Source organism: Colius striatus, chromosome 21 (assembly GCF_028858725.1).
Source record: "Colius striatus isolate bColStr4 chromosome 21, bColStr4.1.hap1, whole genome shotgun sequence".
Lineage (NCBI taxonomy): Eukaryota > Metazoa > Chordata > Aves > Coliiformes > Coliidae > Colius > Colius striatus.
In genome coordinates this window covers 3680268-3694977 of record NC_084779.1, presented here as the reverse complement: position 1 = coordinate 3694977, position 14710 = coordinate 3680268, and the positions used below count along the sequence as shown (strand labels likewise).

The following is a 14710-nucleotide window of genomic DNA, read 5'->3' as shown; positions in this document are numbered from 1 at the left end:
AAGTCCAGCACATGAAGCAGCAGGAGGGAAGAACAGCATTTCTCTGACCTCATTTATTGTGTGGTGGCATTTCACAAGCTTCCTTGTGGGAACTTTTCAAGAATTTCAGGTGAAGTTGAGGCCATCACAAGATCCTTCGAGCTCATAAATAGACAACTCATCAGGACTCCAGCCTTGGGAACATCCCTACCCGAGGTTTTTAAACACCACCAAAGCATTCAAGCAGGAAATGAGCAGAGGCATCTTTCAGTATGTGTTCTTTAATCCAATTAAAAGTCCATTAGAAACAGCACACAGGGACCAGCAGCAGCTTTCATGACAATTCAACCCCAGACTCTGCTGTCACGAGGTCATTCAGCTGTACTAGGAAAGTAGGTGATTGAAACAAGTCTTCCACTCGACACGCAAGCACTCACTCACCTGCCACTTTTAAATAGGTTTCCAACAGAATAAAAATAGATACACCCCAGAATACAAAAAGTTTGCATTTTCACTTTGTTTTTTTTTCTTCTTTTTGTGTTTTTTTTCCACTAAAGCCTTTGTACAAATTGATAAAAGGGTGCACAGTTTCCTAAAATTTTAGGTACTTTTTAAATGAGCCTTTGTTTGGTTTTTTACTTGGTAAAAGGATCCATGTTCCTGTCTTTGAACAGAATATGATGGCCAAAATTGCAAAGAAAGAGTCCTAGTTAAAATTTACAATTTATACATCGGTTTTGAAAGTGATTCCTGCAGGCCTATGGCTGCTCACCCACATCCCACTTCCCCCTCCACACACCCTCAAAAAGAGCTGTGCACCTGAAGTTCTAATTCAGGAGCTTCCTTCTCCTGGAAACTTGGGGAGGGGCAACCCACAGACTTTCAACTGTGCCCACGAGAATGGTCCCAACCCAACTCCAAGCCCAGAAGTTGCCAGTCATTTCCTTCTCTGGTTGTTCCTTCTCCGGGACTGATGCCCTGGTTTGCACAATGAAAGTGGAGTGCTTCCCCTCTGCCATTTGGCTGAGCAATTCAACTCAAAACTCTGGTACTGGAACATACTGCAACAGGTACATTTGGTGTTCTAAAGGTGGGGTTGTTTTTGGTTGATCCAAGCTCTGATTATTGTTTGTCTGATTGCTGTTACTGACCGGTGCAGCCCAGCGGTTGTTATTCACAGCAGCATCTTACAACTGGCAGCACCTGCCTTAAAGGTGACCAAAACCCCCACTCCAACCATCACTAGCATTTTATGGAGATGAATTGATTCAGAAGATTAATTAGTACAGTTCCCTTTGTACTGCCCCTCCCTCCCTCACCCTCCCAGCCCAACACCGTGGTGAGGTGAAACCCTTCAGAGCACCTCCTAAGCCCCGGCCGTTCCAACAAGCCAAGGACAAACCAACAGAAAACAAACTAACTGCCCAGCAAAAGCAACACAGCACCTGTGTCTGCGAGTAGGAGCTACAGGAGACAGCCTTAGGATGATTTATGTTAAGGAAAAGCAGGGCAAACCCATCAGGAAGCCACAAATGAGTCTTCAAGAAGAGCTCAGGAGAGCGCCAGAGAGAGCGACATCCTATCTTGTCCAAGTTGAGTTTGGAGCCAAAAGCCAGCTGCCTTGTTTGGGGTTGGGTTTTCTGTCCATTATATATTCAGCTGTTGAAATTTACCTAGGTGATCTGCTTAATGCTGACCTTTATTCCAACTGAAGGCAATAAAGCTATTTTAAGGGGGGGGTTGTTTTAAAATGATTTAGCTAATTACATATTGCCCAACGTTTGAGAAATGTATTTCTTAGAATTCAAAAGATCATCCCATTTTAAGGCTAAACTAAGAAACGTTAAAAGCTTCTGTAAACATTTCCTCCTTCCTCCCCTTAGTTGCACAATTTAAAAGTCCAACTGCAATTTGTTTTAAATGAGGTAATTTTGGTGTATTCGTATCTTAAAAAGTCCTTTTCGGGACTAGCCGAGACGTGCCAATCTGATCCAATTGTAGTGGGAGAGCTTCCACAGCAGGGTACACACCACTTCCAGCAGCTGTGCTTCAGTTAGTTATCTTCTCAATCTCATCCAAGTCATCAGTATCCAGTTTGTTTATCTTTTTGTCTGGGGAAAGATGAGAAAATAAAGTCAGGTTTTTGTACCACGGAGCAGAGAAGGGAAAGGCTCTTTCCTCCAGCTGCTCTTGAGGAGTTTAGGTTTTATCCACTAAATGTTCTGGCAGGTTTTAAAAGCTACAACAGAAAACTTTTATTCAAGGCCCATCTGGGTACTCAAATGTTCCTCATCTCTGAATATCCATCTTAAGGACTGTCCAAGCAAACAGTATCCTGGAAGGCAGCAAGGAGAGTGTGGGCAGCAGGGTGAGGGAGGTTGTGCTGCCCCTCTGCTCTGCCCTGCTGAGGCCTCAGCTGGAGTCCTGTGGCCAGTGCTGGGCTCCCCAGCTGCAGAGAGACAGGGAACTGCTGGAGAGAGGCCAGTGCAGGGCCAGCAAGATGCTGAGGGGCTGGAACATGTGTGTGAGGAGGAAAGGCTGCAGCCCTGGGGCTGTTCAGCCTGGACGAGACTCAGGGGGATATCTCATTAATACTTATAAATACTTGAAGGGTGGGTGTCAGGAGGATGGGGTGACACTTTTTTCTGTAGTGCCCAGTGACAGGACAAGGGGTAACAGACACAAGCTGGAACACAGATCAAAACTCCTTTGGTGCTGAGGTGAGGGAGCCCTGACCCAGGCTGCCAGGGAAGGTGTGGAGGCTCCTTCTCAGGAGGTTTCCAACCCCAGCTGGACACGTTCCTGTGCCCCTGAGCCAGGGGAACCTGCTGTAGCAGAGGGTTGGGCTGGATGAGCTCTGCAGGGCCCTTCCCACCCCCACCATGCTGGGGTTCTGTGACTTATTTCTGCCCCTGTCCTATGGAGCAGTTCACAGTCCCAAGTGACATTACAACCACTGCAGCAGATGCGCTTTTCTGCAGTCAAAGGCTCAGCAAATCTCTCTCCCATCTGCTCAGTACACAGCCTGTCAAAATACTGCAGAAAAAAACCATCTCATTTTAGAGAAAGAAGCAAGCCTGAGGCTACATACTGAAATGTTCCTGGATTCTGTTGAGAATATTCATGCTGTGTTTGCTGTCCACCATGTTAATAGCCAGCCCTCGCTTGCCAAAGCGACCTGTACGTCCAATCCGGTGCAGATAAGTCTCATTATCTGGGTTTCCATCTTTATCCACAGGAAGGTCAAAATTGATAACAACAGAGACCTGCTCTACATCAATCCCTAAGGAAAAGAAAGCAGGAGGTTAAACAGCTATGTTTCAACCACTTTCTAGCAGGAACAGCCTCCTCTGCCCTGACCAGCTTTCAGACAGCTGCCACGGGGCTGCCCTCACATTGAGTGAGGAGTTGAAAGCCAGGCTCAGCAGCCTGAACCTGATCTTCTCCACAACATCCTGACAGAGTGCTTTGAAAGAAAAAACTATCCAGCTGTTACAGCAGAGAATCCCACAGAAATGGCTAATGGAAAAGCAGTTGGACATGCTTAGTATTTTGGAAACTCTCTCCTCCTCTCCAAAGCCTCTTGTTTTTTGCCCTGAGTGCTGTGTTGTCTGAGCTGTTCTAGAATGTCCCATTGCAACACAAATTCCTCTTGGACTTCAGGACTTTTCAGATTTCCTTATTTCAGGAAGTGTTTACTTTAAAGCCCTGGGGTCAGCAGCACAAGCTGGGCTTGCTGCCAGAGGCATTACATTCTCACAGGATGGACTTTCTCATTTCAAAGCTGCAGGAAGCCTACAAGGAATCCTGGGCCTGTCTGACCACAGGCATCTTTATCTGCACCAGCCCAGTGGGCAGCCCCCATGAATTACATTAAGGACCTTAATTTGCCCTGATTGGATCCCTTGAGGATGCAAATTCTTTCTGCAAGCTCACCAGCAGTGTGTTATCTCCCTGCTGCTTCTGCCCCTCCCTGCCCAGCCTTGCCATGCCCTACCTCTGGCACAAACGTTCGTGGTCACCAACACCTTTTCCTTGCCCTCTCGGAAACGCTCTATCACAGCTGCTCGCTGCTCCACCATCATTTCCCCGCTCAGCAGTGCCACCTGATGGCCTTCCTTGGAGAGCTCCGCTGCCAGCCAGGCCGCTGTCTTCCGAGTCTGAAACACAAAGGGAGGCCCAGCTTTGGGAGGAAGGTTTGACGCTGTAAAGCAGGAATAAACCCCCCTGGGATCGACTGGAAGTTCCATAGCTGCTCGGTTTTTCTATCACAAAAGCTCCAAAGTGCTGTGCTCTGGGACAAACTGGGCTCCCAGCCCTCAGATCAGAGATAGGAAAGGGTGCATCTGCCACCACAGGAACCCTGCTTTATAAGGCATTTGCTTTGTGCTCTGCTTTTCAGCTTTCACTCTATGAGGAACTGCATATGTACACTAAAGAAACCCCCTCACAGGTGGTGTCATGTAAACAAAACTGCTCAGCTTGGAAAAGGTCAGGGTTTGAGCCTAAAGGAGTTGTCAAACCCAAGAGAGGCTCCACAAAGCCCTGAATTAGAGAGTTTCCAATTGTGATGGGTTTTCAGTCTGTGACTGTGGCTGGTAGTAGCACATTTTGAGACAGCACACAAGCAGACTGCTGCAGCAGACTCCAAATACAGGTTTTTACCCAGTCTGAGCTAGATTTACCTGCCTGTTCTGGTGCTCTCAGCACTGTTTTTCTACGAGTTACAGTGGCTTCCAGACCAAAAAGTAGTCTCAGTATGACTGTGCAGTAAATCAGCAGTGACCTGAGAGCAGTGGAGTCCCAGGAAAAGCTCTGTGTTGGCTGTGGAACTACAAGACTTCCCCATCCCTCATTCTGCCCTGTTTTTATCCACCTTCCAACCTGAGGGTTTGGGGTTTTTTCAGTAGTTCTGAGTATTACATTGCTTTGGAGAACTCTGCATCACCCTGCTCTGTGCTTCACAGGACTTCCAAGACTAAAATGAGCTGGATGTATGAACCCACAGCAACAAAGCAACTAGTGCCATCATGGCTTGTGAGATTTCACTCAAGCAGGGAGCCAGAAAAGCCACAGAAAAGGGCAATTTGTGTTCTCAAGTTTCTTTCTGAAAAGCATGGCAGGTTTTAGCAAGAGCAGATGTTGGGACTAACATCCCCTGAAAGGACTCACGTGGCAGAAGATCATGGCCTGGGCAATGGTGATAGCGCCGTAGATGTTACAGAGAGCCTGAAACTTCTCATCTCTGTTATTGCACAGAACATAATACTGCTTAATAGTGTCCAGAGTCTCCTCCTCTCGCTTCAGTTTGATAATGTTTGGGTCAGGAACAACTTTCTGAGCAAACTTCCACACGGAATCCTCAAAAGTGGCTGAAAACAGAAGCATCTGGCAGTCTCTGGGGAGCATTCTGCAAAGAGAGAGTGAAATGGGCAGGGTTCCTACCCAGCACTGTCACCCCTCTGATATCCTGATGGGATTAAATGCTACAGGCAAAGCAGAACAACCACCTCAGAACCAGTTATTCCAGTAGCTGGAAAGACTAACTCTAATCTTACCCACACCTGACTGTTCCCTCATGGACCAGTGGCACCCAGACTCACGTTCTTAATGAATAAACCCTGCTCCAGGGACAGGCTTTTCAGTTCTGTAAGGACATGAAACCTTGTCATCCCCTGACATTCTGCCTCTCCTAACCATCTGGATTAGAGCTAAAACATATCATTGTAATCTTGTTGCTTCATTGGTGAAGACACTGCTCAAGAATCTAACCCCAGGTCACAAAACAGCTACAATCTAAAGGAACACAAGTCACCAAGGTGCAGCGAGTCCTCACCTCTGAATGCGGATGCTCTGGTCCTGGTGGCCCTGGGTTGCTATCATCACATCAGCCTCATCCAAGACAAACACTTTGATTTTCTTGGGATCTATGAATTTCAGTTTGGAACACCAGTCCAGCACAGTGCCCGGTGTGCCGATTACGATCTGCTCCGAGATCTTCTGACCTCTCTCCACTGCAAGACAGAAAGGAAAGCCTTTAGGAGATCTTTGCCCCCTCTCTGAATTAGCTTGTTCCACCATCCAACTGCTCTGTTGTTCATCTGCTGTTACCCTGACAATCATTTTGTCCCTTAGAGCCTGTTGGTGGCCTTTCACCTTACTCACATTTGTTGCCTCGCACGGCATAGGCGAGTTTCAGCTCCGGATAAAACTTTCCCATCTGTTCAATCACTTTTCCTGTTTGAAGTGCCAGCTCATACGTTGGGGAAAGGCACAAACACTGGAGGGACACAAGGATAATGCACTTGAGATGACCCAATATCCTGTGCAACACCCATCACCCCTTGCTGCTTAAAATCCTCACTCCTGAAGTGTTCCTAAGACCAACACTCCAGCAGCTGAACAGCTTCTGAAAGCCCATTGCTTCTACATTCTCAAACTAGGGGATGAGCTGATGTGATACCACCACCCAGATACTGGCTTTCTGTCTTCAGTTCTGCTCCTCAGGCTTCTGAGTGCAGATACTCTGCCAGGGGACATACATGGATAGTAGTGCCAGGGAACCTAACACCTACAGTTAGACTAAGAGATAAGAACAGCTGGAAAGAATTCCAGCCTTGATAGCACTGCTCAACTACCTCATAAAGAAATTGGGTTTAAAAAGCCCCTTTACTGGCATTTCTGCTGGATGTGAGGAGGAATGTCTTTGGTGCCAGGGCTGTCAGGCATTGGAAGGGGCTGCCCAGGGAGCTGCTGGAGTCACTGTCCCTGGAGGGGTTTCAGAGCTGGGTGGGTGTTGCACTGAGGGCAATGGGCTGGTGGGTGATAGGGCTGGGACAGAGGCTGGGCTCCAGGGGCTTAATTAAAGGACTCTTCCAGCTGAAACCATTCTATGATTCTATAGATATCTTCCCTTCCATCCCAAATTCCACTTATTTAACCCCCTTCAACCCACAATGTTTCTCTGACCAAATCTCCCCCACAATGATATCCCCCTGATTTATGTCCTCACAGAGCACTGGCATCCCAAGCAATGCAAGGGAGGGACTGAAAGGAACAAGTGGTGAGCAAAATCCATGGCTTTTGCATCAAAGGCATTATGACAGATCCCCACAGTGCCAACCCCTGCTAAGCCCTTCACATCAACAGCACCACAGAGCCATCAAGCCATCCATTTACTATCAAAGGTCTCACAGGTGGCACCACCTCACCACAAAACCCTCCCAAACCAGTCCTGAGCCACAGACTTTACCTGTGGATACTTGTTCCCAGGTTCAACACGACTGAGCATGGCCAGGACAAAGGCAGCTGTCTTGCCAGTACCGGACTGAGACTGTGCAATCAGGTTCTGTGGGCTGCAGAACACACAGCAGACACGAGCTGACCCAGAGCAACCCCCCAGACAACATATTCATGGGGATGATTGGCAAAGAAAATGAAGCAAGTGGCATTTTAGTACCTTTTAGATTTACCACTGCTCAGGACCACTGCCTGACTTGACCAGCTACGCTCCCTGGGCAGAAGTTCAGTTTCTGCCCTCTACTAATTCCTTCTCTTCCCAATTCCTTCTACCAATTCCTTCTCTTTCAGGCACCTCTTGATTACAGAGATTTGGAAGGAAAACTGGGATTATCTGTCAGTACTTTTCCACTTTGCACATCTCCCCCTAGTGTCTTAACACTTCATGTATTTCAGCTCAGGGACACAGAGAGGAAAATCGGCCACACAGGCAACACAGCACCTCAGCTACTCCCACCCACCCACCCAGGATTTCTGCAGCTCTGTTCCACAGCAGCCTTATTATTTCTCCCCACTGCCAACTAGGAAAATTGGACTGACTTTGGCCAAACATGGTGGCACTGGGAGTTCATCCCTAGGAAAAGGACAAATCCAGGGCTGCTGCCATATAGCTCGTGACCACAGACACACTGCAGTGTGGGAATCTTTCCACCACAGCCTGGGCAGTTCCCCCATCATCATCCTCCCACCCAAAGCTCAGTAACAGCACATGAAACCCTTCAAATCCTTCCTACATGGGAAGGGAGCAGAAAGTGTGTGTACATACGGTTCAGCAAGCATCATGGGCAGGGCATTCTCCTGTATCTTAGATGGTCTGTTGAATCCCATGGCATAGACTCCTTGCAGGAGCTGTGGTTTCCTGCAAACAGAAGAGTTTTCATGCCATGATCTATTCAAAGTACATTTTGGTTTCGTTTGTGTACAAAAGGGTGAGGAAACAACCTTGCAGCCAGGCCTGGAGCTGCCCCTTTCACATACCCACTACAGTCACAGGGGTGAAGCTACACCAAATGACACCTGGAAAGTCTGGAAAGCTTTGCAAACCCCTTTGTTTTAGTCAGTCAGCCTTGTGCCACAGCTCTAAGGCAAGTGCTGGGCTGCTTGTTGTAAAGCAGCTTTTCAGACAATGCCAGGAATCCCAGGGCAGAGAGCATTTAATCCTGTCCTCCAGGCCAAGCTTTTCCTCGGTGACGTCTAATCTCAGCACCAAAATTATCACTCCTTGAAAGCTCATGTACAGGACACACAGAGATAGAACAAAGTTTAAAGGCAGAAAATCATCCCAAGGACTTCAGTAAGTCACAATGGATTCTGTAATGCAAACTAACATCAGAACAGCAAAGCAATACCAGCTCAGTGCACAAAGTGGGCAAATGACTGATTCATTCACCAGTGAGCCACGGTTATAAGCCAGCACTCCAACCCTGGTGACACTGCTGCTCCTCAAATGCTCATCAACTGCTTTTCATAAGGGAGCTTTCTAGCCTCAGGAGATCCAGGAACAAGCCAAAACTGAGGTTACAGTGCTAGCAAACTCTTAGTTGAACTCCTGAGGCTCACTGGAGCGCTGCTAGAGGTGCTCAGAACAAAAGGCTTTCCATTCAGTGAAGGTTAGAGGTTCTCTGCCCACCATTTCCCACTGTTAAGAACTCCCTTTTCAGCACTACATGCCTTCAAAAAAACCAGATATTACTTGCAGTTGGAACAAAAGCTCTTTGAAAAGGTAACCTTGCTCAGGAGCAAGGACCTACAGAGCCCGACTCTGCAACAGTTGCCAAGGATACATTGAGTCCTAACAAAATGAAGACTCAATTAGCCTGTCTGCCCCCATCGTTAACTCCCTTGGGTTGTTTGGCTCTTGAAAGATGAGGTTTAGCCTCACAGGTGCTTCAGGACCTCAGGGGGGGTTTGTAGACATTTAACCACTCACATAACAAAGCAAAAAGACATCCTGACATTTGACAGCGAGAAGCTCATCGGCTCCACTTTCCTCACGGAGCTTACAAAGAGCAATAAACACAGGATCCAGCCATATAACCAACAATAATCCCAGCAGGACAGTCTCTCTGGCACATTTTAAATACATCTAAAATCTATCACACCTTAACTACAGCTATCATTGCTTGAGAGCCCCACTGCTGAAGGAGCTCCATAGGAAGGGTCGGGAAACACTAAGGCTGGGAGTCTCTCTGGGGTGTAAATCCAGGATTGCTGGCAGAAAAGAGCAGCCTTCCCAATTGTGCTATTCACTGCTGCTAAGGGACCTTCCCAAAGTGTCAGAGCACAGGAACAGAAGAGGGCTGTGGTCATGACTTCTGCCTACAAACCATCTCTCTTTGCTTTCCCAACTGCTGCTGCGCCGGCGGCTCTCGGCCTCCCTGCGTGTGCTGGGGAACTGCTGGTGAAACCACGCTGCCTCTGCCAGGTTCCCCTTTGCCATTCACACCACCTCAGGTGATGGTGGCTGTGGGAGCACAGCCCCATCTGCCTCTGCTCACCTCACCCCTGAGCATTAAACACCACAACCATAGGTTCAAATTCAGAACTGTGCTGTTAGAGCAACACCAGCTCCAGAGAGCCCGGGAATTCCAGTGAGCATCTTTCAGATGGAAGGGACCAAGATAAAAGAACTCTCCTTGCATTTGATAATACAATAAATGAGATGCTCATTTATTCAGGCCAAAGGAATATCCCCCATGCAACCTGAGAATCTATCAGGATGTGTGGGAAGGCTCCAACTGTCCAACCAGCTCCAAACTCACACCCGCTCTTGCGGTCTGACCCAGTGCTGCTCTCGCTGAGTTCAGAACAAGGCTCCAACCAACTGGGCCAAACAGTCACAAGGGAGCCTGTTTAATATTTCTGTTCCCAGGTTTGAACAGCTGAACACAGAGAAGCCTCTGGCTCACCCCTCCATCACCCCTCCAGCAGCTTCAAACCCAAAGGTGACTTACAGCCGCAGCTCCTCGAAAGACTTCACGGAGTAGAGAGGCGAAGTGGGATCCCTCTGCAGCACCTCCACTTGATTCGTCGTGTCTACCAAGTTACTGCGGATTAACTTGTTCAACAAGGACTGGGCAGCTCTGTCCTCTGATGGCAAAGGAGGGAGAAAAGTGAAATCACCCAAGCCCATCCTGTTGCAGGTGTTGCTCCTGCTGAAAGGCTGTGGTTGTGTTGCTGGGTAGGTTAAGGATGAGATGGCTCCAGTACCAACAGTCTCTATGACAGCCATTGCTGGCAACATTCTACATGTGTTCTACTATGGAGCCATAGAAGAGCAGCAGTGTCCTGGAGGAGATAGCCTAGAGATTCTCATTTAATGCCCAGGAACAGAAACCACAGTGAGCAGTGTTTTCAGAATCTCAAGGGCTGGAAGGGACCTCAAAAGCTCACCCAGTGCAACCCCCCTGCCAGAGCAGCACCAGCTAGAGCAGGGCACACAGGAACTCATCCAGCTGGACTGGAATGTCTCCAGAGAAGGAGCCTCCACAGCCCATCTGGGCAGCCCCTGCCAGGGCTCCTTCACCCTCACAATGAAGAAGTTTTCCCTTGTGTTTCTTTGCATCCTGCCTTTGGGGACACTGCTCTCTCCACACTCACCCACAAGGATCCCAAGTTCTTACAGCACTCAATGGCTTTAAAAGTATTACAGCAGAATGTCTTACAATGAAGTCCTTGGGGCAGATCATCCATCCTGGATAACACACACTTATTTTAAGTACATCCCAAATTGATTTCTATTAAATATTCCTTGCCAAAGCTTTGGTTTTGTTCCCTCCTCAAGCAAGCACTTACCCTTCTCCTCATCCTCTGTCTTCTCTACGTTGTCGTCAGCCTTGATGACAGCACCTAGATTAAAACAGAGGGTTCTGGGGCAGATGTGGGGTCAGGCAGCCCCACAGCCACAGCCTCTCAGGTTTTGAATGTTGTGGGAAAAGCTACAAAACAGCCCATTTTCCTGAAAAGAGCCCTGCTCTATCACTGCACACAAGAAACCACAGAATCACACAGAACCCCAGCATGGTGGGGGCTGAAAGGACCCTGCAGAGCTCCTCCAGCCCCAGCCCCTGCTCAAGCAGCTTCCCCTGGCTCAGGGGGCACAGGAACGTGTCCAGGTGGGGTTGGAAACCTCCTGAGAAGGAGCCTCCACACCCTCCCTGGGCAGCCTGGGCCAGGGCTCCCTCACCTCAGCACCAAAGGAGCTTCTCCTCCTGTTCCAATGGAACTTGTTGTGTTCCAGCTTCTGTCCATCACCCCTTGTCCTGTCACTGAGCACTACATAAAGAAGTGTCCCCTCATCCTCCTGACACCCACCCTTTAGGTACTTGTAAGTGTTGATGAGATCCTCCCTCAGCCTTCTCCAGTGCCCACAAGGGCACGTTGCTGCTCATGTTTAGTTTGTCCTCAACCCAGGTCTCTCTCCTGGAGCTGCTCTCCAGCAGGTCACCCCCAGCCTGTGCTGCTGCTGGGCTTGTTCCTCCCCAGCTGCAGGACTCTGCCCTTGCTGCCCCTCAGCAGGTTCCTCTGTGCCCCAGTCCAAGTGATGGCTTGCTCTGTGCAGCCAGGCTGAAGTTTACTAAACAGATAACAAACAGATTTTGCCAGCACAGCTCCTCAGACACAGCAAAACACAATGCAAAAGGTCAGGCCAGCTGAAGGACTGCACAAGGCAGGTATTGAATCTACCCTGCTGTTTAATCTTAGCTTTATGTTTCCCTTTTTGGCAATTTCTTTACTAATTGGGACTCTCCTTTGGCAGCAGCTCTCCAAACCCCCAGTGAAGAAACCACAACACCCTTTCCAAGCCCATCTGAGCAGCTGTAACTCACCATTGGCATCTGGTTTGGGTTTTTCTTCTTTCAGGTGTAAACTGCTCAACTACAAGGGAGGAAAAGCACAAAATGGGTCTCATGTAAAAGGCCACCAGAGCTACACTTTACCACTGGACAATAAACCCAATTTACCACCTGCTGCAAGTTCCTGTGGAGTGAGACCCCACACTTGAAGGCAAACGAGCTGAGGTTAGTGAGAGGAACTTGATTTCCAGGGTTTTAAGACAAAGACTGCTTTTTCTAAGCTGTAACAATGACAGGGAGAAAGGGTTTGTTTTCTGCCTCTGGATCTCCATTCCCTGATAGCTCTACTGCCCAAAAAACGGGGGGAAAATGACACTCCAGGAGGGAAGCTGGAGAAAGGGGCAGTGCTGGGTCCCTCTCCCCGAGGGTCTGTTCTACCAGCAACAACCTAACAGGGAGGAGAGCTCTGAGGGTCTTCCCACCCTCCCAGGAGCTGATGGAATCCTCCTCCCTCTAAAGTGCTGCACTTGAACAGCTCAGAAGTACAAAAACCACCCCAATGCCTCGAAAGACATTGAGGTAATAAAAGGGTGATTTTGTCCCTTGGATGAACAGACGGCAGGATAGGCAAACAGAGCTGGCGCTGCCAGGGCTGTGGCTGGACGGAGGAGCAGGGGGAGGCCTTTCCATACCAACACAAGCGAAAGGAGAAAGGGAAAAAAGTGGGTTTTTTCAAGTCGGAAAAGGAAAAAAGGGTGTTTTTTGCTCCTAAAGCAAACCCCCAAACCCTGGGACGCGTCCAGGCGCTGCTGCCGGCACGGCCCCGCCGCCGAGGGGATGGCCCGGGAGCTTCCCAGCGCCTCCGATGCGCCACAACAACAGAATGGGGATAAAAAGGGTTTTTCGGCGCTGGCTGTTTTCTGTGAGGAGGCGGCGGCGGCGCAGGGCCGCGCTAAGGATCCCTTGCCCTGCCCTGCCCGGCCCGGCCGCTCCCCCCCGCCTCAGCCCCGCTCCCCACTCACCGACTCGGCCGCCGCCTCCTGCTCGTCCACGGCCAAGGCCCAGGAGTCGGTGGCCATGTCCGGGCCGGGGCGCTGGCGCCGGGCTCGCCGCTTCCAGCCGCAATGGCGCCGGGCGCGGGGAGGGCGCCTGCGCCGCCGCCAGCACCGCCAGCACCGCCCGCCTGGCCGCCTTCCGCTCCGGCGCCGCCCGCCGCCCCGCCGCCGCGTTCCGGGGCCGCCGCGTTCCGCCGCCCTCCCCTGCGCCGGGGGGCGACGGCGGCTGGGGCGGGGGAGCGCGCTGTGGGGACGGCCGTGGGGCCTGGCCGTGGCGTGGGGACCCCTGTGTGGCGTGGGGCTGGGGCCTGTGTGCTGTGGGGCTGGGGCCCAGGTCCCCTGTGTGCTGTGGGGCTGGCGCCTGTGTGCTGTGGGGCTGGGGCCCAGGTCCCCTGTGTGCTGTGGGGCTGGCGCCTGTGTGCTGTGGGGCTGGGGCCCAGGTCCCCTGTGTGGCGTGGGGCTGGGGCCTGTGTGCTGTGGGGCTGGGGCCCAGGTCCCCTGTGTGCTGTGGGGCTGGCGCCTGTGTGCTGTGGGGCTGGGGCCCAGGTCCCCTGTGTGCTGTGGGGCTGGCGCCTGTGTGCTGTGGGGCTGGGGCCCAGGTCCCCTGTGTGCTGTGGGGCTGGCGCCTGTGTGCTGTGGGGCTGGGGCCCAGGACCCCTGTGTGCTGTGGGGCTGGCGCCTGTGTGCTGTGGGGCTGGGGCCCAGGTCCCCTGTGTGCTGTGGGGCTGGCGCCTGTGTGCTGTGGGGCTGGGGCCCAGGACCCCTGTGTGCTGTGGGGCTGGCGCCTGTGTGCTGTGGGGCTGGGGCCCAGGACCCCTGTGTGCTGTGGGGCTGGCGCCTGTGTGCTGTGGGGCTGGGGCCCAGGTCCCCTGTGTGCTGTGGGGCTGGCGCCTGTGTGCTGTGGGGCTGGGGCCCAGGTCCCCTGTGTGCTGTGGGGCTGGCGCCTGTGTGCTGTGGGGCTGGGGCCCAGGTCCCCTGTGTGGCGTGGGGCTGGCGCCTGTGTGCTGTGGGGCTGGGGCCCAGGTCCCCTGTGTGCTGTGGGGCTGGCGCCTGTGTGCTGTGGGGCTGGGGCCCAGGTCCCCTGTGTGCTGTGGGGCTGGCGCCTGTGTGCTGTGGGGCTGGGGCCCAGGACCCCTGTGTGCTGTGGGGCTGGCGCCTGTGTGCTGTGGGGCTGGGGCCCAGGTCCCCTGTGTGCTGTGGGGCTGGGGCCTGTGTGCTGTGGGGCTGGGGCCCAGGTCCCCTGTGTGCTGTGGGGCTGGGGCCTGTGTGCTGTGGGGCTGGGGCCCAGGACCCCTGTGTGGCGTGGGGCTGGGGCCTGTGTGCTGTGGGGCTGGGGCCCAGGTCCCCTGTGTGCTGTGGGGCTGGCGCCTGTGTGCTGTGGGGCTGGGGCCCAGGTCCCCTGTGTGCTGTGGGGCTGGCGCCTGTGTGCTGTGGGGCTGGGGCCCAGGTCCCCTGTGTGCTGTGGGGCTGGCGCCTGTGTGCTGTGGGGCTGGGGCCCAGGTCCCCTGTGTGCTGTGGGGCTGGGGCCTGTGTGCTGTGGGGCTGGGGCCCAGGTCCCCTGTGTGCTGTGGGGCTGGCGCC

The 14710-nt window shown here is 51.9% G+C and overlaps 1 protein-coding gene across 1 annotated transcript; it reads right to left on the bottom strand.

Moving 5' to 3' along the window:
* Positions 1 to 244: 244 nt before the first annotated feature.
* LOC104550768 (ATP-dependent RNA helicase DDX19B) lies at positions 245 to 13240 on the bottom strand. The gene is made up of 12 exons (XM_062012911.1): positions 13097 to 13240; positions 12108 to 12156; positions 11074 to 11127; positions 10233 to 10368; positions 8045 to 8137; positions 7232 to 7334; positions 6145 to 6259; positions 5816 to 5993; positions 5152 to 5389; positions 3977 to 4139; positions 3071 to 3262; positions 245 to 2090 (listed from the first exon to the last, which is right to left on the bottom strand). The coding sequence occupies exons 1-12, from the start codon at positions 13151 to 13153 to the stop codon at positions 2029 to 2031; spliced, it is 1440 nt and encodes a 479-aa protein (XP_061868895.1). The 5' UTR covers positions 13154 to 13240; the 3' UTR covers positions 245 to 2028.
* Positions 13241 to 14710: the final 1470 nt, after the last annotated feature.